Raw genomic sequence first — 25,706 nt, 5'->3', positions numbered from 1 at the left:
TGGCCGAGATATCAAAAAATCGATCCTAATAAAATTGACAGGCCACAACTTTTCCTAGGATCTCTTTGTTTACCTTGTTTTTAGATATCTCAGTCATTTCAAAACCGATTTTCAGCCAATAAACTTTTGATTCCCCTTAGAATCGTATGCTCTTAAACATTTCATAGAGTCGTTTCTCAATGAGATATCTCGCAAAATGTTAGAAGCTGAATCCTCACCTCAACCAGTATTGTAGTCCCTTTTACCTATGTGAACAGTGAAAATGTGCTTAATGCCTACTAGTCTGGGTGCCAAAGCCACTTTTTGGGCCTAACCTTGTTTTACCGTCCACCCAATGTTTGTTGATGGTTTTACCCTATTTCGAGGGTGCTGAATCCGAATCTGGATGATGCAACTCTTGCATCCTTGAGGGTTTTGAGATATTCAAGATGGCCGCCAAAATGGCCGCCCAAACCGGAAATTCTCACGTATTTCATTCTCAATGGTGAAAAATTGAAAACACTTGATGGTTTTACCCTATTTCGAGGGTGCTGAATCCGAATCTGGATGATGCAACTCTTGCATCCTTGAGGATTTTGAGATATTCAAGATGGCCGCCAAAATGGGCACCAAAACTGGAAATTCCCATGTATTTCCTTTTGAATCGTGAGAAATTGAAAACAATTGATGGTTTTACCCTATTTCGATGGTGCTGAATCCGAATCTGTATGATGCAACTCTTGCATCCTTGAGAGTTTTGAGATATTCAAGATGGCCGCCAAAGTGGCCGCCGAAATAACCGCCAGTTAAAACCAGAAATCCCGATGTATTTCCTTCTAAATGGTGAGAAATTCAAAATGATCGATGGTTTTACCCTGTTTGAATGGTGCTGAATCCGAATCTGGATGATGCAACTCCTGCATCCTCGAGGATATTGAGATATTCAAGATGGCCGCCAAAATGGCCGCCAAAACCGGAAATTCTCACGTATTTCCTTTTAAATGGTGAGAAATTGAAAACAAATGATGGTTTTACTCTGTTTGGAGGGTGCTGAATCCGAATCTGGATGATACAACTCCTGCATCCTCGAGGATTTTGAGATATTCAAGATGGCGGCCAAAATGGCCGCCAAAACCGGAAATTCTCACGTATTTCATTCTCAGTGGTTCAAAATTGAGAACAATTGATGGTTCTATTCTATTCCGATTTCAAAATGGCCGCCAAATCCGGAAATTTCCACGTATTTCAATTTTAATATTTCGCAATTGAGAACAATTTTATTGATGATTCCACCCTATTTTGATCACTGTGCTGAATGCGAATTTGGACGAAACCACCCTTGCATCATTGAGAGTTTGGAGATATTCAAGATAGCCGCCAAAATGTTCGCCAGAATGGTGAGAAATTGATAACATTTGATGGTTTTACCCTATTTCAGGTTTTCGTCAATGGCAAATTCTAAACCCAACCATACTCTGCTGATAAACGAATGCATGTTGTACATCCCAGTTTGAACTTGCTGTACAGTGAAACCAGCTTTACCGGATATCTTGGAGTTTGTAAGATACAGCTGTGCCAGGAATGAATCCTGCAAGACTACAGATGCGGTTGAATATTTGAAAGATTATACTGTTTCATCTACATATCATGGATATGTTTTGAACACTAACAATCAGCGGACAAGACATACCCATCTCGATCATATTGTGATAGTGATGTAGAGAAGTTTACTGAGATTCCCAATATTACCTGTTTTAATCCATGAACAGTTTTAATCGTTTCATCCATGAACACTCACATTGGTTTAATTGGTTTATATTGGTGGTCTTGATGACATTGTCCAAGACAAGAGTTGGACATTTTTATAGTTCTGCTTCAAATTTTTCTTTATATATATATATATATATATATATATATATATATATATATAGATAGATAGATATAGATATATATGGGGCGACAAACCTCGCATCTACAAAATGTCACATGTTCAGGAGAGAAAAACAAAAACAAAAACAAAAAGCAGACAAACATGGCAGCCAAAGCACTATAACAAATGAGAGAACCTTTCCTTTGACATGCCATGGTAGCTTCATTTTTTGGGTGAAGACAGCAAAGGTTTGGACAGGACATCATTAACTGATTATCTGTTTATTCAAAAATGTCATTTTCACTAAAATTTTAGATACACAGGGTCTTGTCGCCCAAGCGACGATATCATACACACGAGGGGGTGGAAAAATCACAGGTAACGCGCAGTAAAACAAACAAACAAACAAACAAACAACAACATGTAAAGTAATAGTTGATAGTCCAGTACTTACGAATATCATAATCACGCAGAGTGCTTTTGAAACTACCTTTATATTGATATCTACTATAGTGGTCATGGATGCAACCATTTCTAGTGACGTAATCAGAATATGCCACAAGTTTCATAAGAGTACGCGGCGAGACTCATAAGAATACAAGACAAATTCGAACACCAAATACCAGCAGGGCATAATTTAATATTACTCTTATAACCAAAAAGGATTAACTTCACATCAGTCTGCGAAGCCCTTATTGGCTACCACAGGCATTACTCTACAACAATTATTGTGCATAAAGAAATTTTCAGTCTTATCTTTGTGTTTGTACGTTTCAGTACGATGTCAATATCATTTTCTTTCCATTACGTGTTAAAGTTCCGTTTGAGACATAGCGGAATATCTCAGTATATTACAATACCATTGTGACATTCATTCTGGATGCCATTAATTGTAGGCTGATTTGACAAATTTGCTCAACCGAGTTGAATTCAAGAATACGGATTATTGCTTTTAATCACTCGCTTCACTTTATAGCACAATATTTCACAATTTATAAGAAAATATCAAGGAAATTCCGTTTATACAGGACATTTGTAAATATCTCAAAACCTTCAGCACCCTCGAAATGGGGTGAGACCATCAATTTATTTTCAAATTTTTACCATTTAGAAAAAAAAATATTAACATTGGAATTTCAATTTCTGCCAATTAATTTGGCGGTCATCTTGGACATCTCAAAACCCTAAGGAACGCAAAAATGGCAAGAACAAAATGTCGAGGGTGCTGAATAGGGTCTCAAAAATTTCAATATTGACAGTTATTTTGGCGGTCATCTTGGAATTCTCAAAACCCCCCAAAACACAAGAGTTGCATCAACCAGGTTCGGATTCAACACCTTCAAAATAGGGTAAAACCACCAATTGTTTTCAATTTTACACCATTTAGACCAAATTAGGGGACCTAAATGGGAATTTCCGTTTTTGACGGCCATTTGGGGCCATTTTGGCGGCCATCTTTATCATCTGAAAAACCATTAAGGATGCAAGAGCTGGATCCTGCAGCTTGAAATTCAGCAAACTCAAAATAGGGTAAAACCATCAGTTTGTTTTCAATTTTACACCATTTAGAAGGAAAAAGGGGGTCTCTATATACTCTACATGTGAGTTTCCATTTTTGGCGGTCATTTTGGTGGCCATCTTTATTATCTCAAAACCCTTAAGGATGCAAGAGTTTTATCAAGATTCTGATTCAGCACCCTCGAACTAGGGTAAAATCATCAATACTTTTTCAATTTCTCAGCATTTAGAAGGAAATACAGGGGAATTTCCGGTTTTGGCGGCCATTTTGGCCGCCATTTTGGCGGCCATCTTGAATATCTCAAAATCCTCAATGATGCAAGAGTCGCATCAGCAAGATTCGGATTCAGCATCCTCGAAATAGCTTAGAACCATAAATTGTTTTGAACTTCTCACCATTTAGATGGAAATACATAGGAATTTCCGGGTAATTTGGCTGCCATTTTGGCGGCCATCTTGAATATCTCAATATCCTCAAGGATGCAAGAATCGCATCATCCTGATTCGGATTCAGCACCGTCGAAATAGCTTCGAACTATCAATTGTTTTCAATTACTCACCACTAAGAAGGAAGTACATAGGAATTTCCGGTTTGGGCGGCCATTTTGGCGGCCATCTTGAATATCTCAAAATCCTCAATGATGCAAGAGTCGCATCAGCAAGATTCGGATTCAGCATCCTCGAAATAGCTTAGAACCATAAATTGTTTTGAACTTCTCACCATTTAGAAGGAAATACATAGGAATTTCCGGGTAATTTGGCTGCCATTTTGGCGACCATCTTGAATGTCTCAATATCCTCAAGGATGCAAGAGTCGCATCAGCCAGATTCGGGTTCAGCACCCTCGAAATAGCTTAGAACCATCAATTGTTTTCAATTTCTCACCATTTAGAAGGAAATACATAGGAATTTCCGATTTTGGCGGCCATTTTGGCGGCCATCTTGAATATCTCAAAATCCTCAAGGATGCAAGAGTTGCATCATCCAGATTTGGATTCAGCACCCTCGAAATAGGGTAAAACCGTGAATTGTTTTCAATTTCTCACCATTTAGAAGGAAATACATGGGAATTTCCGGTTTGGGCGGCCATTTTGGCGGCCATCTTGAATATCTCAAAACCCTCAAGGATGCAAGAGTTGCATCATGCAGATTCGGATTCAGCACCCCCAAAATAGGGTAAAACCATCAAAAGACATTGGGTGGACGGCAAAACAAGGTTCAGCCTTTGGCACCCAGACTATACATCTTTGTCCCAATAAATGTTATGCTTTGAGCCAATTACTCGTATGGAAGTCGACAAAGACATACAATTTGTACTATATACACATATTTTATGTATTTTCAGGAAAACAATTCCAAGAACTCGAGTGTGATCTGGTGGTGTGATTCACAAGTTGTTGTTGTTTTTTTTTCTTTTGTTTGCTTTGCTTTTTGTATACCTGTGCCACGAATTTACGCCGGAGGCATTATGTTTTTGGGTTGTCCGGCCGTTGCCTGTCCTCTATCCGCCTGTCCGTCTTTCTGTCCGTCCGTAGTTGATTTTGTGGACATTAATATCCAAACGAAACATAACTATTATAGTATATGTATACTCAGTATTAGCCCAACCAGACGCCGTGCTCCGCATGGCGTCTCCGTGCGCCACTTGTGCACATCGACAGTGCTGTGTATAGATAACTCAGTATAATAAAGGACAAAGCTGTGCCTATCAACTTTTGGGCGCACGCGCTCAAGGTCAAAGGTCATATAGATCGAGATCAAAATAACTGCTACACAATTTCTCTATGAATACATTCTCATTACCAGAATAAGGTTCTATAGAGAAAGTTTTGGGTCATAAGTCAGAGGTCAAGTGAAAATGCGAAAATTTTGTTTTTTTCCTCCACATCTCGGAAGTGTCTTAAGTGTCTTCATGAAAATTAGTACACATTTCATTGCCTGACATTCATTCTCTTTAGAAGTGTTGGGTTATGGGTCAAAGGTCAAAGGTCAGTTTGATATGCTAAATTTTTATTTTATGCTGAAATTACACTATTTTCTCCGCATAACCTAGCTATGAATGAATGCCATATATGCTTATAGTGTAATTAAACTTGGTATATAGGGTCCTATTACCGCACAGTGATTATAGATAGGGAAATCTTAGGGGGGGGGGGGTTAGGCCATTTAAAAAGTCCAAATTTTCAGTTGTTTGACATGAAAAGTGGATCAATGTATTGTCATGAAAATTAGTGTATAATTACCAAATGATAATTATTCGCAAATCATTACATGAAATTGTCGTCTCACATGGGCAATGATTATGTACTGTACTGAAGACATACAGTATGTGTATTTGGAGAATAACGTGATATGGCGGAGGCTTACCAGTCGCCATGTAGCGACATTTCTAGCCTTTCCAGGTTCGTTCTTACAATAGCCCTACTCTTAGATTATGATCGCGGCCAAAAACAAAACAAAACAAACAAACAAACAAAAAACTCGGTTGTATCGCTTGTGCCGTAAATTTTCCAATACGTGTGCATTGAAGTTTAAAGGAAAAGATGCAATAACTAAACTATGTTCATTACGCCCCTTTTTCCACCAATTAGAAAATCATGACAGAGAAACACAATTTCAGACATCTCAGATATTTTGTTCCCGTAAATATCGATCATTGGCAACTGCATGTCAACACCGTAGATGCATACTTCATACGCAGTTATCAAAGCACTTTATGGAATTCTGACGATGAATGAACAATGACAAAAACGTTAATGGCTACACTGCCTCATACAATTATTTTTCATTATAGGAAGATACCATGACGACAGAATTCCTCGTATAAGTCATGGAGCTCCAGGATCTTCGTCACGCGATGAGCTAGTTTGTAACTCACGAAAGCGCAAACAACCGCCTTGATTAAAAACGAACAAACAAACAAAATAATGAAGCTCATGGGAGACTACAACAGATTACATACGCGTTAAGATTATCAATTTTATGGAGCGTTCTTCACATTGTCTGCATTTGACGCCTCAAGAGCGATGGCAAAATCGGCGAGGCAATCCGTATTGTTATAACTGATTAAGCCTTAAGGGGAAGTAGGCCTACTGATGGACATCTATACACTTAAGGCAGCCTAGATAAACAGGAAATGAGAGTCATTGTAAAATATACATAAAGATAATGAAATGCGTAGGGTGTAGGGACATGATACGCTGCATAATGAAATAACGATTTTTCTCTGAGATAGATTTGATGAGGCTGCGTATAATAGGCTACTACCACGGATAAAAACTTCTATTTGAACCATAGTTGGTATATTTCAGAGTACAGTGAACACGAGGTCAAAAAGATCAATAAAAAAACTATCACAACTTTCCCGCGCCATCCGACTTTTCAGGTAGGCCCTAGGTGGTTAATCGAGGCTTGCACTGACATTAGGTTTCAATCAGAAACGGCGTCGTAGTACTGCGATATCTTAGTCAATTTTCTCCTGAACGAATTCGGTAGTTAACATGTTGTGCCTGCTCTTCATTCTAACTGCTCTCACCGCCACCACGCGGACATGTGGTTCACCCTGTTCCTTTGCTGGTCAGACTGTCGACTGCTGGTCGTTGAATCTCCGAAAGGTTCCCGACGATCTCGAGTGCCACGCTCTCCGACTCGATCTCGGAATGAATCTTCTCACCGTCATACGCGCCGATGACTTCGTGTGCTTCAATTTCTTGCAAGTCCTCGACCTCTCCAGCAACAGGATTAGTAGGATTGAAACGTCCGCATTCTACCACACAACCTCGCTTACGCATCTAGTCCTGAATAATAATCACTTTTCGGTTGTGCCCTCGCTCATCCCGCTGGAAAGACTTCAGCGTTTGGAAGTCGCCCATAACTTGTTCCATGACTGGAGAATGCGTCTCTCCAGTAAAGTGAAGAGCATGGTCACCATTAAAATGCAAAGCAATCAGTTCGCAGAAATCCCGAGAATATCCACCGGTGTGAAACACCTCGATCTGTCTTATAATGAAATTGAAGTATTTACACAATCCAGCTTCAGTGATCTCACAGCCCTCATCGTTCTGGATCTCGACAGCAACGCCATAACACTGATACCCGATTTAGGGCCGATGACGCATCTACAAGTCATGTTGCTGGCCAAGAACAGAATCAAGCGCATCTCCGCACGAGCTTTTCTGAATCTGACAAGTTTGATGAAGCTTGACCTCAGCTCGAACAGACTTGGGTCACTGTCTGGTCTTTGCAACGTAACCTCGCTTAAGGAGCTCTATCTGACATCTAACAGGATACGACACTTAACAGTAGAATGCCTATTTAAACTACGAAATCTTCAATCGCTAGATTTGAGAGACAACCGCCTTGTTCGTGCCGAGTTTCCACCGGGCCTAATGTTCTTAGAGAGTGTGGTCCTCAAGGAAAATCTGTTAACTTCTCTAGAAATTTCAAGGGACACCCTTCCTAAATCGGTTGTGCTTAATGTCGCCAACAATCCAATTAGAAACATGACTTTAAACGGACTGGAAATGGTCAAGTACATATATGCCGACTATTGTGATCTTGAGAACGTTGAGGTCGATTCTGCAACAAAGGGCAGGGTCGTCTTTCTACAGGCACGTAATAATCGATTCAGCAGTTTAACATTTTTGAGAAACTTTCCTAGACTTCGTGTAGTTTCCTTGGACTGTAATATTGTTTCTTCGTGGAATCGCGATGATTTCGAAAATTCAACTAATTTGAGCAGGTTGACCATAAGTCATAACAAATTGCAGACACTATCTGAGACGGGCTATCACCCGGATTTGACTATCCTAGATTTGTCGCACAATTTGATTCGTTCGATACACGTCGATGTATTTAGAAATTTTCCTAATTTGCGATCATTGGATTTGTCGGGAAATATGTTGCAGAGCACCCCACAGATAGGATGCCCTAAGTTGTTAACGTTGAATTTGAGTCTGAACAGCATTCAAGACGCAGGGCCGTTTCACATTCTTTCAAGCTTGCCAAACTTAGCAAGTTTGTCATTGGAACGCTGCAACTTATGTTGGGTGCCTTCCCTATCATTGCCTAGACTGACACGATTGTATTTGCAAGACAACATTATCTCTGAATTGAACAAAGAACACCTCGTTGGCATTCCCAACATCAGATACTTATCATTAGACAAGAACAACATCACCTCACTACCGACAGGCTTGCCTCCTGATGTTCAACTTCATTTGAATGGTAACCACATCAGTAACATTGAACGATCCGCCCTGTATTCACTGAACAGAGCGGGACTCTCGAACAACAACATCAGAACGACAAGCAACCTGTCTGTTTCCGAGAGAATGATGGCACTTCATCTCAGATGTAACGCAATCGAATTCCTCGAGCCTGGACTCTTCCTAGACGCAATTTCCCTCCGGACCTTAGATATGGCAGGAAACCTAATATATTCACTCGAGGGTAACGTATTCGGCGGTTTAACAAATATCCATTTCATTTTCCTTAGCGAAAATAATATAACATTCTTGCCGACCTCTCTTTTTTCACCTTGCCTCAATCTGATTCTGCTAGACTTGTCCGGTAATCCTTTGACGCAAATGTCGTTTCAGATGCTCTCCTATTCTTCACGCTTGACAAATCTGCGTATATCTGATTCACGTCTGTCACTTAACCAGCTACAGATGACTGACGGACTGCCGTCGCTTACCGTGGTTTCTTTGGACAATTGCTTGGGTCTCCATGGATGGTCTCAGACTTCTTCTCTGAACATGTTGCACGCTACCACCCTGCGCTACCTGTCTCTGAAACGTAACAAGTTTACCATCAACTTTCCTTCTTTTAATGGGCAAGACCTATTAAGTTTGGATTTGTCGGAGAATAGGTTGATGGCTGTGCCATCACAGATACTCACTGACGACGTTTATTCCAACTTAATAATATTGAAATTATCTGACAATAGAATAAAGTGGCTGCCACCCAATTTGTGCTCTAAGTTGTTGGAATTGTCCATTCTTTGCGTCGATGGGAACAAACTCAATAATCTGGAACCCATGACCTTCCCCCATTTTCACCGTATCACTTTTCTCAACATTAGTCGCAACGAGCTTCGGACCGTTGACGGGAGAGTGCTGAACAGTGCACCTCGCACCGGCGTCTTCGATGGCAGTGGAAACCCGTGGGTGTGTGACTGTCGTTTGCGGTCCCTACTGCTGTGGATACCAAGCGGTTCAAAGACGACATACTGCTCCTCGCCAGTAGTGCTTCAGGGACGCAGTTTGCAATCCTTGAGTCTCGACGAATTGGTGTGCATTCCCGAAGTTTGTGCAGACCAAGACGTCACTCTCTACGCCTACGCCAAAGACAACGACTTGATATTGTCATGCCCTGTTAGTCGTACCATTCATGATCCTTTGTGGTGGTCACTCCCAGGTGGGATTTCCTTGAATTCTTCGGGGAATGTGTCTGTCGTTAAACCGACCAATGTTCGTTTGGACCACTTCGGCAATCTTCGAATCGATGGTGTGGCATTTGAGAACGAGGGCAATTTCACCTGTTGCGTGAGGTATAGTGAGCGCCGAAAGTATGAATATCGTTTCATGTTAGTTGTATTGGAGAACAATGCCAGTGAGGGAAGGACAATTTCCAAGAGCAAAAATATCAGTGGGACTATTGTATCAGCCACAGTATGGCAGGAAACGCTTTGGTGTGTGGAACACGTTTTACCCTCTTCAAATAGCATCGAAGTGTCAGCATCGAGCGGTGAAAGTTTGAGAGGCGACAGAATCGCTGGCAGGTACAAGCATTTCCACGTCATCTCAATCGTAGTTTTAATGAATTTATGTTTCCAAAGGTGCCATTTACTCTCTGTTTAGAAATGATCACTCTGTTACAGTTTGTTGTTTCAAAGTGTTATGATATTGGTCTTTCGAACTTTTGAAAGATCTCCCAATTGAAAAAAAAAAAATCTGTTCTGAGAAACATGTGCCATCTGAACATGAAACATTGAATATGAAATCCGATTGAAATTTCGATGTGTACAACTTCAGTGATATTGTATTGTCTATGCGTCTATGCATCGGGATTGTTTATAATGTGTTGTAACTGTCTATGTCATCACAATAAAAACAAACAAACAAAACAGAAAGGCTATTCCTGTGCGTGAAAGCTATATTATTAAACAAAGATCGTTATAGTATCAGCAGTCTGCAAAATAATGATATCAATCCTGCGTCAATGTAGCCCAATGCGTTAAGGGTGTCAACAGTAATTTCTTCGAGTGCAGACAACGGATGACGAGTAGGCATACTGATGACCTGGAAATGCACAGGCGCAATTTTTGCACCGAGCTTAAATTAGCTGACCTATCCCCAGCCTTCAGAGCATGACATATTTTCTTCTCTTAAATATATTATGTGTGCAAGTATCCGTACCTAAATCTTGGTCTTCTGTGTTCTGAGTGGACATTGCAATGTCACAAATTTGATTTTGTCAAATAAGATAAATAGGAAACCATTATCTATTGATGTTCTCGCTTCCTCCTCCTTGAATGGCACTTGTAAGTTTAAATGGTGGCTTTACTGTCAAAATTTAGTGTTAATCATAGTTTTGGCATTTGACAAAACAAAGCGTGACATTCAGCGCTGTCCCCGATCAGGTGCTTTCAGGAAATTCCCGATCCCTGTCTATGAGGTAAAGAATAACCACGATGATCACAATTAACAGATAGCTGCTCGTCAAGGCGAACGCTAAAACCTGGTTCAATCTCTGAGACACCATCCTCCACTGGCTGCTGAAATCTTCGTCATTCTCGCGACAGCTTTGTCGTTCCACCGTGGTCGGACAACGCTCTCTCGTGGTGGTGTCTTTATATTGCTTATCGCCGTCTAGGATTGGGTTCCCCGCCCTGATTGCCAGACCCTTTGACCGGTACTTCAGTTCGCTCCGACGGATGGCTCCGGAGACGGTTCGCCCAGCCAAGTCGGAAAGACGACGCACCACCCACATGCTGCTGCGGTGCGAGTGTGGCACGCACCCTGAATGGCCAAGGAAGGCTAGTTTTAGAAGGCCGTCCGGAACAGGTCTGTCTTTCATGTGGAAAAGTGTCTTCGTCAGGAGTGACGTCAAGATGGACAGGGAATTTATCAAAATTGATGCCACAAAGAACAGTCCTGTGAAAAAAAGATAGAAACAAAAAAAATCATGTCTGCATTTCGTGCTTTTCAGTGTGTGTGTGTGTGTGTGTGTGTGTATGTGTGTGTGTGTTTAATTTTATTCTATCGCGTATTAAAGAGTTTATTATTATCATGTTGATCAAGATGGTAACTCAAATGATAGGTCGTGTTTGATTAAATGATATCCTACCAATAAGAAATTCACACGAAAGACCTTCATAATCGCATTCAGTTTTCCTGTCTTATTGTTTTGAATTTTGTATCTCTTCTCGCTTTCAGAACATTTTAACTGCTCATTTTTACCATGGGTATACTAATTCAGCATGTCCGACAACATAATAGTAATTTGCCTGAACCTCTCACACCGCATAATATTGACCGCTGTTGTGAGTGACGAGTTCAAGTTTTTAGCACGATTATATCTCTGTATTGTTCATGTTTCAACTATATATATATATCATTTATATTGTCTCGCAGATCGATTACGTCTCGTATCGACGAATTTAATACTTCGCTTGGTAATGACGTCACATCAGAAAGTGAGATTGTTAGTTTTGTTTCTTACCGATGAGAGAAAACTCGTCTCCAATTGGGGGCATGGCGCTCGACACCAACTCCTGGAACAGGAGCATTGCCAGTAGATTGCTAGACGCCAGTGCCACCTTCTCCTCGGATTGAGGAGACATGAAAAAGACCACACCGGACACTAGGGCAAGTGCTGCACTCGGCACTATGACAGTAATGACGTAATACCGAGAATGTCTCTGTGACGGATAGGAAAAGAAATGTGAACTATTATAGTTATAATGTTGCGCATGCCCGGTACAATGTAGTATACATACACGCACACACACACACACACACACACACACACACACACGAGTGATTATTTGAACCGTTAAACATAGTAATTCTGGGTCTTGTTATGACATGTTATGTCACTTTTTATTGCAACAAGAGAGCTATTTGATAAAATGCTTACTGATTGTCCTATAAATTGATGATGTATTATTATGACTGATTGTTATCTCCAAAGTGATCCAGCCCAAGAATTTCGATTCAGTTGTATGTTCAGACATGAAAAGTATGCATTGCTTTCAATCCAAACGTATTTGACATTATGTTCTGGCAAAGTAACTATGAATATATATGATATATATAATATTTGTCAAAAGTAAGTTTAAATGTATACATGACGAAAGTTTCACCGTATCCGGACACGTACAGATTCAAGCAAATATTCTATACCTTGCAGAAGGTCGCACGTTCTAAAATGACAGAAAGTTTGCTGCCTCTGCGATTTCGACAATGACCGACTGAATTAGCGAATTCAAATGTTCAGTCCTTTATCATGTTTTCAGAGTATTTTAAGAATTGTGTTATGTTGTTGTTGTTGTTGGTGGTGGTGGTGGTGTTGTTTTGCTGCTGTCTTGAGACCGTGAGAAAGGTGTGAAAGTTTACACGTGTTCATGGTAAATTTTCTTGGACTGAACTCGACTTGTTTAGCCACGCTTAATAAAAGGCAAACAATAGCTCACCGTGAACGTCAAGAGGATGTGAATCTCATCCCAGGGGTCGGGAAAGTTCTCCCATTCTCTGGCATGCTTCTCTACCTGAAATTTACTGAGCGACCATTCTCCGTTGTTGATAAAGTAATCCTCCATACTTTTTTCGATATTGTTCAGCCTCACCTGAGGAACGGAGGAAACGGCATGAGAGAATTATAATGGAGAGAAAAGTTTCATAACGACGACATGCTTAAAATGATCATGACAACGACATACTTAAAATGAAGTACATGTAATATGCACTAGTAGGGTTAACGATGATGCTCGTTTTGTGCGAGAATCTAATATAACTTTGTCGCATTAATGTTGCGTTTACACCATGTTCCCGATGGCCATGGCAGCCCCGTTTGCTCGAAAGGTATTAAATAAGACATTCTCCTGTTTTTCCCACTTCGTATTCTAGTCTTGCTCGTTCCAGTCCTCGTCCCGGTGACCATACGATACAGCTATCAGACTCTGCTCTCATGGCGTCTGGTTAAATAGGCTAAACTATCAACGTTTTCTGTTGCACCCCGCTACGGACCGCCTCCAAGTCTTGTTATGACTTATTACGTGCCGTCGTGTTTTGTTGCATTCACCCCGATTTATTACGACTTACAAGGTTTCGCATTAGCCCCGGGACTGCCGTGGCATTTTTTTTTTGACATGGCATTCACGGCAATCATGGCCTGTCACGTTTGCCTATCCCATCTCACCGCGTTGTTTCACGTCCATCCCGTTTTGTCCACGGTGGCCTGAAACGTGACTGCCGTGGCCGCCGGGAACATTGTGTAAACGCAACATAACCTGAAACGCGATTAAATAATAACGAGGCGCACACTTCAGATAATCATTAATGCATGGCCGTTTTCGATGTAAGTATATATTGATTTGGGTGTATATTGCTGAGTGCGCTTTAGATCTACTTTGGTGTCTATATTCATTTGAGTTTTCTACACCACCAACTAATTTAATTTTTTTTTTTAAATCTTAGATTTGTAAACGCATGGGCTCACGGCTTATACACTAATAGTCAATAAACAAAACTATAAAAGAAACACTTTGACTATATAGGTTTCCAGTCGTCTCCAACCGCGTTGCACTATTTCAAAATATAGCAGTCTGTTGGACACTTCGTACCGGATGTTACCGAACAGACGCAAATTAGAAGAGGCGATTATACTCCTCACCTCTCCCAAATCTTCTATTTCATCTGCATACAGAGATTTGATCAAAATCATTTTATTGGTTGTTAGGTAAACAACTACACACACCCTTCCCCTCCGAAAAAAAAAAGTTCCCATCAGGCTCAAGCAAGTCAAAAACAATTTGATGCAAAGGAAATAACGGTACGCGTAAGAATCCAAAACATCCTTATTTGTGGTTTGATTTTTTTTTTTGAAACCCATGCCATTCGTCTGACTTTACTCTGTTTATCATAAGAGCCAACTTAAACATGGTATTGAAGTGCACTTTGAATACGATCAGTTTTTAATCCTATAGATCTTGGCTATTGCAAACCTCCAGGGAAGAAAAATTGTATCAACAAAAATCCACGTATATGATATAGATCTAAGTGTATGAATGCAGAAACCTCGCAATGATCACGTAATGCTATCGGTATACCGCTCAGGAAAACGATCTTTAAGAGATTATCCTATGGGACAACAGCACAGGCCTATCATTGATTGTTAACTATTACAGCGTCATTTTCTCATTTCTATTGTTTTGTCATTTATGAGTAAGCACCAAGACTATTTCAGTGGGTTGTTAACATTATTATTATTTTTTTACATTGGTAATTACTTCTGTGCTGTCATATAACCAAGAGCCGAAGACAAGCCGACAGTACTGCTTCTCAAACGGAAAGTAGAGGATTTGGAGCAGACACGAAGAGGTGAACTTCGTTCGTGCGTAGAGAGATACGCGTCCGTTCCACTCCACGCGTGTGACCTTGTGATCCATTTCGACATAGGACTGACCAACACTTGTATAGCGGGTAGAAGAATGATTGGAAAAAAAAGCAAAGAAACTTTGCCAATATTCCTTGAAACTCCCTCTTACACACGCATACGTATACACACTGCAAAATACTGTGTAGGTATTATTATACAATGATTATCTTTTCGACTTTCTTGTGTTTTGGCTGTGTCTTGTCATGGACGTTCCATGTTGACACTGTTTTTATATAGAATGTTTAACAATAGAATTATATGTATTTATTTATATTGTGTTATATATATATATATATATGTATATATATGTACATAAGTATATATTTATTTCCATTCATTGATAAACGCGAAACTATATATAGGCTCTAAGTTACTTCACACGGTGATAATAACCATCAAAGTTATATTTTCCATGAGACGTGTTTAAAGTTTCAGAAGAGTTTCATTATAAGAAATAAACTTTGCGTACAATTATGTCCGGTTCATACTTCTTTAGATCATATATACGACAAAACGATAAGCATTATCTTTATCATGTCAGTGGGCTATAATCCCAAGAGCACTTACGATGAATACAAGGTTAGGTCCAGGTACCACTGTTCTTTTAGAGGGAGGTCGACAACTTGGACGCCTGAATAGTCGGCTGGGTTCCAGGTGAGATATTCATTGGTCCAACGCTGTGGTGATGGAATAACGAGAATATGATGACTGCTATGCATGGCATGTTATGTGTGTTTGTGTGTGTGTGTGTGTGTGTGCGTGAGTGTCTGTGTGTGTGTGCGTGAGTGTCTGTGTGTGTGTCTGTCTGTCAGTCTGTGTGTGAGTGTATGTTTGTGTGTTTAGTGCACGTGTGTGTTCGAAATCAATATTGTGAAAAGGTAATATCAACTTCCTAAAAGCGTACACAATTATCTCACACATATATACGAGTATACCAATGATTAGATACAATTATGTTACGATCAGTTATTAGAGTCACTCATACTAAAACACACATGGTCTACTACTAGTACTCGTAGCAACATAGCACGATTATATCACAGAAAAACACGCTCGAAATCAAACATGTATAGATATTTTTCGCAAGGGAAAAGGCTACTGCTATGCAAAGTCGATTAGTATCATTTTACGTAATGTTCTCTTAGGGTGCAGTTTTCGTTAGCAGGTGTCACATTGTCCTACAATCATTGAGCAAAGATGGAAAAACTATAAAGGAAATTTTTAAATTCGTCTCTGACAGCTTAAACTTCCTGTGTGTGACCCCCAATGGAGTGTCTCGGGTTCCGACATCAACTTCGTGATGACCGGCGGCAAAGTCTTTGGTGAGAGAAAAAAAAAAAGAATAGTTCAAAGATCTTGTGAAAGGGTTCATTTTATCAAAAAGATTCAAATCTTCAAGTAGCATTCTAGTGTGGTTCGTATCTCATCGTGTGACCTCTTATAGGCAACGTGCTTCGGCTCTTGACTGGCTTGTAGCCACGTTCGACGCCAACGTCAGGAAAAATTGAAAATTCCATATTCGTACCATCTTTTGTGTCTATTTCGAGACAGTGTGACGCTACTCAGAGTTGATATCCACTCATGTCATTGCATGTGTTTACGATACTACAAGTCATGTACGTTCGTGATCTATTGACCATTTTATTTTGTTGGTTTTTTTTTGTGCGCTTACCACTGTGAGACTGCCTATGGCCGAAAGTTGCTGGTCTTGTCTTGCCTGTAGGTAAATGGTCCAGGAAAGTAAGCAGTAAGATGAGAAAATATAGGAAAAAGTGTCACAAAACGCAGCCAGGACTGTTTATTGACTGATTGATAAGATCAAGATACACCAAGATTGTTTATTAGATCAACTATCCTTAATCTTATAGGTACTGCATAAAGTTGGCCATTAAATGTCAAGTATCAAAACATATACTCTTTGGCAATGTATGAATTTGGGTGGCTTTGGGATTTTTCTTTTAATGTAGGACGAAATATCAATGAAAATACATAATCATCGATAAAGAAGAAACATGAAAAATGTTCACTTTCCATTTAATGCCATACTAGTTAAGTGTGAATAATTATGATTATTATAATGAATGATTACGACGGTCAGGAACATATTTTAAACCTTGTACTGGTTAATTCTTTCCTTGTTGTATAAAGTCCGAATGTTCTGATATTCTTTTATGTAATAATGTGAGGACAAGGATTTCATGCCTATATGCCTTTCATAATATTGTAAATTCTGAGTGTTTGATGGCGTTTCCCATCATCACCATCTAAGCCAAAATGTGATGCATGGTTGGTTGGTTTGCTTGTTGTTTGGTTCGTTTTTGGAGGGAGCGGTTTTTGCTCGTTTGTTTGTTCGTGATTTTGTTTTTGCAATTTCAAACTGTGGACATCTTTGAATCCAAATCATGCAAAACATTAATAAATTTCGTATCCTGAATAAAGTTCAAGTAATCATAATATGCAAGAAATGAAGCCTGGATGGATTCGCTTACAAAAGAGACAATCCTCCTGATTCTGAAGGTAAAGTCGACGTCGAGCGGCATGGACTGGTTCAGGACGGGTCGAAGTGTGTGCACCTCACACCTTTTCAGTAGGTTACGAGCCAGGAGCAGCTCGGACGTTTCCATGGGATTGTCGGCCGTTCCTGAGCAAGATATGATTAAAAATAAGAAACGATGACCTATCAGTGACCATTTGCATCAATACGGCTAACATCTATTTGCGTGAAATATGATTACTGATGGTTTCTGTGTAACACGGGAAGGTATAAAACGAAAAACTAACTTGCTCATCACTTCACCTCAATCCAATGATGAACAAAGTTAATAATTTGTTATGTTAAAATTCATCATACATTTTCATACACTCACGAAGTGAACGTAAACGTACACTCTATTATAATGAGTTTAACTTTGCGCCTTTACCAATGCCATACGGGGAACACGCTTTACGGGTGCAACTTTGCACCTTTCAGACTAATGTCTCAATGGGAGCACTTTTAAAGGTGCAACTTTGCATGCACCTTTCTGATCTGAATGGTGCTCCCACTGTAACAATGGTCTGCGCCTTTAAAGATGCAACTTTGCATGCACCTTTCTGGTCTGAGTGGTGCTCCCACTGTAACAATGGTCTGCGCCATTAAAGGTGAGAAGTTGAACGAATTTTTTCTTCTTGCGTTTTTATCAAATCTTCAGTTATAAATGATTATTTCGTATTTTCGTGTATTACTCAGTGTGTATAATGTGCAGCTGCCAATCAACATTGTAGATTCACCCTATTTTACGACAGAAACGACAACATAATAATACAAATGACGGGAAAAGATGATGGATGTATTTTCCGCCGTCCTTGTCGATGAGAATTCAGTCTTCGCCAGCTGTTATTAATGAGAAACTTCTTACATTAATATATTCTATGATTATTATCCAGAGGCGTTTTTCATAATTATATGACTTACCATCTACGAATATACCCAGGGTGGAGAACTCGAATAAAACAATGCTCAGCAACAGCATGGTGATATCGTTCAATAGCTAGTAGTCCTGGGCATCAACTTTTTCTGCGAATCTCTCCTCTAATGGCTCATCTCGCTGTGTTTCGTGCCCTTGGCCGTGTCTATTCCGCGACCAGATAATGACAGTTCATCATTTTCTCCCTTCAATTTGCCCGCTGAAGTATTGTTATGACGAAAATTAATGCCATCGGGTGATATAATTATCGAGATGAATTCATGATTGGCAGTGCACACATGCTTTTTGGCTAGAGAAAAAAACGAAAAAACAGCGAAGTCGTTTCAAGGTCTGCTTGACATCTTTTACACTAATCTAGACTTTTTTTTTAATCATTATTTTCTTGCAATCTGTGAGTTACCAATATCCGGTCTCATGTCGATCCTGATGTGTCCATCCTAACTGACTACAGTATCTCTCACTCCACCCTTTCCCCCCCTCTCTCTCTCTCTCCGTCTCCTTTTCTTTCCCTTCCCCCCCCCCTCTCTCTCTCCTGTATTCTTCTACCAATATAATCTATACATCTCTCTTCCCCTCTCTCTCTCTTGATCACTCTCCAAACAAAAGCAAAGCTGTGACTTTTATCCTTTTTTATAGAGATTGCCTTCGCGGACCAATTTCTGATGATATTGAAAACCGCTCTAACGTGGGGAAAAAAAGCTGCCCTGCAGTCTGCACCATCTATCAAATTAGACACGTTACAAGTTTACCAAATGAATTGTCGGATTTTCGAATATTTGAATAAGATAGCTTTCTCTTTTTTCCGTGTCTCCATCCCCTGTCTCTTTTGCCTTTCCCCCTCTTCATCATCAACTTGGTAGGCAGCACACTCGATCATAAATGCATTATCGGGAGGGACCATTTCCCAAACAGAGCGTCAAAAGGCGAGCTCTATATTGATGAGATTGGCAGGTTTAGTAGCTTTCATAAACGTTCATGATAATAAGATTTGCCGTTCGCTAACCAAATATCTCCTTGGCTGTACATGTTGTCGTGACCCCCCTTTTTTTAAATGACTCAATGTATGATTTGAAGTGTCTTCAAACAGACCTGATATGATATCTCATGATTATATTTATTATTCAACTCTGCGTGACAAAAGAAAAGGAAGCGTCGTCAAAATTATACGTCGTTTATATTTTTGACGATTTCTTATCAACCTGAGCACTTGAAATATCTTTAACTGAGCATCCAACTCTTTTCAAATTATCTGTAAATATTGGATTGTTTATTTAGAGAGGGGGCGTTTTGTTTGGGCTCTGTATTTTGCAAAACGCCACGCGCGAACAAAATAGCGCAGCTTCGAAAATGACGTGGAACAAACATCATTGCGGAGTTTAGTTCCTGTTTTGTCATAGCAACCTCTCCCCAGCGTTTCTCTGTCTCTCTTTGGCAGAACACGAAGCGCTGATGGATGTCATTACTCCATATGATTGTAATTAATGTTACTTTCCACATTGCCTATCTACAATCTTCTTAGCTTATCCATCAATTTCACCTTTTTATCCATTATTCCCTTTTGTTTCCTTTCGGTACTGTGATCTTATCATGAATGACGTTTGATGTACTGATACGCCACGATTATACGGACATTTCTTGCACTGCAAGTCATTCACGGTAGTCTACAGCGCATTACCTTTTTTTTTCCCAGCATGAATGGGGCTGGTATCAGTCTTGTCAACAACTCATCACGCACGAACATATTCATAATATCCCATATATATAAAACACGTTGTTGGTAAACGTAACAATAATAAGTTCACTTTAGATTGAATCTTGCTGAACAAACTAATTAAAATATTTTGTATGCAGCGGTCTCCATGAGAACAAATTATAGGAATGGTAGATAACGATTTTTCTCCGTCTTTTAGTCGATCGATCATTCCATATCTACGAAAGATGTATAGGGTATAGGGCCAATACTTATTGATGTCAAGAAGAACCACGCCGTATCAGATTTTTTACGTCATATGCGTGGACATTTATTTTGAAGATGATAATCAAAAGATGAAAATCAAAAATCATTTGAAATCAAAATATAGCTTGCCTTTGACCTGACAAAGCCATAATTATGTATGGACGAAAATTCGTTAAAACAACGTCTTTCATCACGAAGTTTTGCTAATACTACTGTTGTGAACAAAAATATCTTATTGGACTCCGAGCAGAAACCTTTTGCTGTTATTCATACTACAGTATATGTTTGTATATATACAAAATATGTAATATATACATACACCTATATAATGATATATACCGCACGCAGGTTTTTTTTTTCTCTTTTTTTTTTTTTTGGGGGGGGGGTTAGGGAAATAGTATTTCTAGGAACATTATCATCGAGGAGGAGCGCTAAGCGATGGATGGCGCTGCACTGTGGGAGGAGGTAGACCTAATTCCCTCCCAAAACAAGGAGCTTGTGTAGCTTTGTAATCGAAATTCAACCATCTGGCGCAAACTTTTGGTGGAAAACTGTTTTTGGAAAATTTGAAGAAAAAAATAAGAAAAGATAAACTTTCAGGGACAATGTGAATGGCTATTACTCGTGGAATTTTTCACCTCTTGTTTTGCTGTATGGTGTGCATGTACTCACTTGAATCTACGGAGAAGGACCGAGCGAGGGTTTGGGGTGTTGCACCGGGGAGTTTTTGCATTTTTCAGAAATGAAATGCATCGACACACATTGTTGTTCGGATTTTTTTTGTGTGTGTGGATGCACATGATTTTTAAAGATTGCAAGAACAGTGGCAGCAGAAAGCGAAAATGAAGAAGAGGTTGAAGAAAAAGAAGTTTCTATACATAAAAACAAAGCACGTGACGTATATTTTTCACACTATTATATTGAACAACAGCCGCAAAAGGACTTAGGTTTAGGGTTAGGATAGTGATAGGGTTAGTTTGATGTGAGGATTATGATTAGGGTTATAGGATAGTGATAGGGTTTCCATAGTTTGATGTGAGGACTGGATTATGATTAGGGTTATGACTGTGGGTATACAAATAGAATATGTTTGACTTAGCCTGCAGATGTTTCCTGGGAGCAATTGTCGCAGGAGCAAATGTCATGGAACTTTTTTACAAAGAATTTGAAGGAACTAGCACCATACAATGTAGTCAGTAGGCCTACTTGACGGATGCATTCTAGATCGAATACTCAGTACATGCATGCACCATGTCATGCCAAATATATCTGCCCATCATCAGAGTTTTTACATCAGGCCCAATCCCTTCATTATAGTGCAATGCAATGAAAACATTTTATGTATCTATAGTTCAGAGGGTCTCCCTCTAAATGGGCAGGGTTATATACCGGCCTGCCAATGCGATGCAAATGCATAATTTTTGTTGATTCCTGATACCCTCAACGTGTGACCAAATGAATATTTACTAAATACATTATGTTTTACAATATTTTCCATTACTTTTTTTTTTCTTTAGATTACTCGGATAGGGAATGCCCCCATATTAAAAAAAAAAACACCACAAAACCAAAATCAAGATTCTGTCATTGACGCCATCTTTCAATCTCTGCTAAATGGTAAGCCGCCTACTAATATGGTTAACATAAAACATTGGAATTCACCTTTACCTATATAGTGGACTGGGCATTGTTGGCTACTCGGGGACGTACGATTACCAAAATATATCATTACACACAGGCGCGCCGGAAGCAGTTTTGGATTGGGGGGCAAATTTTGGAGGGGGCTCACGATAGACCATACATATGTTACACAATATACACATACACACATACACACACACACACACACACACACACACACACACATATATATATACATATATATATATATGTACAGTGGCGTACCGTGGGTCGAGACATTCGGGGGGGGGGGCACCATGTGGAAAAGTAATTTTGAGGGTGTGAATGCTTGTGCGTGTGTGCGTGCGCTGTCAGTCTGCAAACGTAATGGGACTACAATACATTACGGAATGTGATACATTCAACAACGCAGTCATTGAGCAACATTGAAAGTTTTCCTTAACCAATGGATTATGGAATGACTGTGTGAAACGACAAATTACTGTCAGCAACATCAGGAGAATTGCATAACAATAAAATGCGAGCGAGCGGAGCGAGCGAGCTTGAAAATTTTGACATTTTACAGTCCCAAAACTGCCGTTTGTATAGCTATATCTTTCGCTTTGGAAATTAAGGGGGGGGGGGTGGCGCACCGGGCGCAACTGCTGGCAATTACTGGCAGCAACATTAGGAGAATGGCATAACGATTCAATGCGAGCGAGCGAAGCGAGCGAGCTTGAAAATTTTGACATTCTACAGTCCAAAAACTGCCGTTTGTAGCTATGTTTTTCGCTTGGAAATTAAGGGGGAGGCGCATCGGGCTCAACTGCTGGCAATTACAGGGCTGGCAGCAAAGTTAGGACAATGGCATAACGATTAAATGCGAGCGATCAAAGCGAGCGATCTTGAAAATTTTGACATTTTACAGTCCCCAAACTGCCGTTTGTAGCTATATTTTCTTTTCGCTTTGGCCCAGGCGCAACTGCTGGCAATTACTGGCAGTAACATTCTCTTTTACAATGGCATAACGATTAAATGCGAGCGAGCTTGAAAATGTTGACATTTTACAGTATAAAAACTGCCGTTTGTAGCTATACTTTTTTTTTTTCGCTTTCGATATCAAGGGGGGGGGGGGGGGGGGCGTTGCGGGCGGGGGTTAAAACTAATTTCCCGGAGCGCTACCGACGTCAGGTGTCACGTTGGTAACAACTAACAGTTCAGCGGTGGAAGTGGGACGTATGGAAGATTTTTTTTTTCTCAAGGGGGGGGGGGGCACACGAATAAAAATTACAAAACAAAGAAGAATCTTTAAAAACTTGCTTCAAAAGGAGGGTTGGCATGGGCCAGTTGTGCCCGCCTCTAAATCAGCCAGTGCTTAAAGCTAACATTTTGATATTTACACAATTTTCCATAGCCAAAAGCCTCTAAAATCTGCAACGGTTACCGTTGAATGCGGTTGAGATAATCTGCTCACACGCAACGAAAAACGAATTTCTAAACGTAACCCTGCTGAACCTGAAAAAAAAAAAAATGCATTTTCTCATGGTGTATCATTTGGTGCCAAGTTTGTTTGTTTTTTGAATTAGTCCTTCACTATTTCAGGTAAGGTTCTACACCTGACACATTTGAATATTCTTTAAGATTTCTCTACCTTGTCAAAAAATAAACAATAATGTGTTTAGTGTCAAGTTTTCAATGACATGTTCTTTCTTTGTTATCCTGACACTAAATAACAACACTGTGTATCCTGGGTGTTTATAGCCAGCCCAGGCCAAGTGGTGGCTGGAGATATTTTTTACATTTAACCTTGAATGCTTGTGTCAGATTTTGACATGTTTGCTAGTTTTTTTACTACCACACTGCTGTGTGTCTTTTTGTACATGTGCATATGTGTCCTTCCGGTTTTAGTGTTTTGTGTGTATAGTTCCCATGGCAACACCCACTATAATCTCCATTCAAATACAAGTGTATCTGGTATTTCGTCAAATGACTTACTGTTATTGAACACTGTAGTTATTACCAATGTCTATGGATAAATTGAATGCAATCCCTTATTGCAATCTATGCAATTGTTATGTTGATCCGCTGGTATGGAATGAATCTTACTCCTCTTGTATCTTATGTTCTGCTAATATATTACCTTTCAATCATCTTGATGAACTAAATTTTCAATCTGTGTTAAATGATATGCATGGAAATAGTGCCAGCCAGAATAGATTGGACGGCCTACAATTTGACGTACTCTCAGCTGGTGATGCCCTACTACAAAATCAGGGTCTTGATCCCGATGCAAATTTTTTTCAAAATTGCTATGATTTACAATCCAAGTATTATGATATTGATGATTTTGTTAGTCATTTTAAGGATGCTAATGCTAGTCAAGCTTTTTTCTCTTCAATACATTTCAATTCTAGAAGTGTTCAGAAGAATTTTGATCAAATTTTAAACTTCATAAACTTGCTTAAACTTGACTTTGATGTTATTGGTTTATCTGAAACCTGGCTCAAAGATGCCGACAAACTGCCTAATATACCAGGTTACAACTCTGTGTGTTATAATAGACGTGGGAAATTAGGTGGCGGAGTTGGTTTGTACATAAAGGACTCTTACTCCTATTTTGAGAGACCTGATCTGGTTAGTGATGATGGTATGTGTGAATCTATTTTTATTGAGATTTGTCAATCAGTAGGAAAAAATATTGTGATAGGCACTATGTATAAGCCCCCAGGTATAAATACGCATAACTTTAATGTTACTTTTGATTCAAAGATCTCACCGCTACTGAAAGAAAACAAATTAGTTTATATTATGGGTGATTTTAATATTGATTTATTAAAATATAGCACGGATAATGATGTAACTGATTTTGTTAACACACTTTTTAGTAACTATTGTCTCCCTCTTATAACGAGGCCTACACGCATTACCAATGCCACTACTACTCTGTTGGACAATATTATTACCAACCAGTTCAATAAGCCTATTCAAAGTGGACTGTTGTATTGTGATATTACTGATCATTTACCTGTCTTCCAGCTAACTGATCTAAATCAAATAAAAAGTGACAGACCAAGAAGTGATATTTATGTGAGAACTGTAAACAAAGACAGTATTGACGCTTTCAGGACTGAACTTGGTTCACACTGTTGGGATAATTTGTATACTATGGAAAATGTTAACGAAGCTTATGATTATTTTGAGTCTGTTCTGTCAGGGTTATATAATAAACACTTTCCCCTAAAGAAAAAAAGTCGGTGTGCAAGAAAGCTTAATCCCTGGATGACTGACAGTATTTTACGTTCTATCAAATATAAAAATTTGTTATATAAGAAATATATGCGTAAACCAAGCAACTTTAATGAATTAAAGTATAAACGTTTTAGAAATACTCTGAATGCTACAATAAGAAATGTGAAGAAACAATATTTTGAAAGGAAATTTGTTGCATATAGAAGTAATATTAAAGCAACTTGGAATCTTATAAATACACTTTAATGAATAGAGGTGAATAGAGGTGGTAAATGTGTTACTGATATGCAAATGAAATGTAATGGTGAATTAACTACTGACTCTCACAAAATTGCAAATGCTTTTAATTCATATTTTACTCAGGTTGGTCCAAATCTTGATA

General features: G+C 39.4%; 1 protein-coding gene across 1 annotated transcript; it reads right to left on the bottom strand.

Annotated features, from left to right (window-relative positions):
* Positions 1-11,008: 11,008 nt before the first annotated feature.
* LOC139718290 (neuronal acetylcholine receptor subunit alpha-7-like) lies at positions 11,009-18,543 on the bottom strand. Its single transcript, XM_071629774.1, has 8 exons — positions 18,486-18,543; positions 17,521-17,672; positions 16,704-16,748; positions 15,599-15,708; positions 14,883-15,063; positions 13,068-13,220; positions 12,095-12,293; positions 11,009-11,526 (listed from the first exon to the last, which is right to left on the bottom strand). The coding sequence occupies exons 1-8, from the start codon at positions 18,541-18,543 to the stop codon at positions 11,009-11,011; spliced, it is 1,416 nt and encodes a 471-aa protein (XP_071485875.1).
* Positions 18,544-25,706: the final 7,163 nt, after the last annotated feature.

Source organism: Diadema antillarum, unplaced genomic scaffold (assembly GCF_040938485.1).
Source record: "Diadema antillarum isolate AM-2024a unplaced genomic scaffold, OU_Dant_1.0 scf00000092, whole genome shotgun sequence".
NCBI classification, from domain to species: Eukaryota; Metazoa; Echinodermata; class Echinoidea; order Diadematoida; family Diadematidae; genus Diadema; species Diadema antillarum.
Note: the sequence above shows the minus strand (reverse complement) of the source record. Positions and strands in the feature narration are given on the sequence as shown.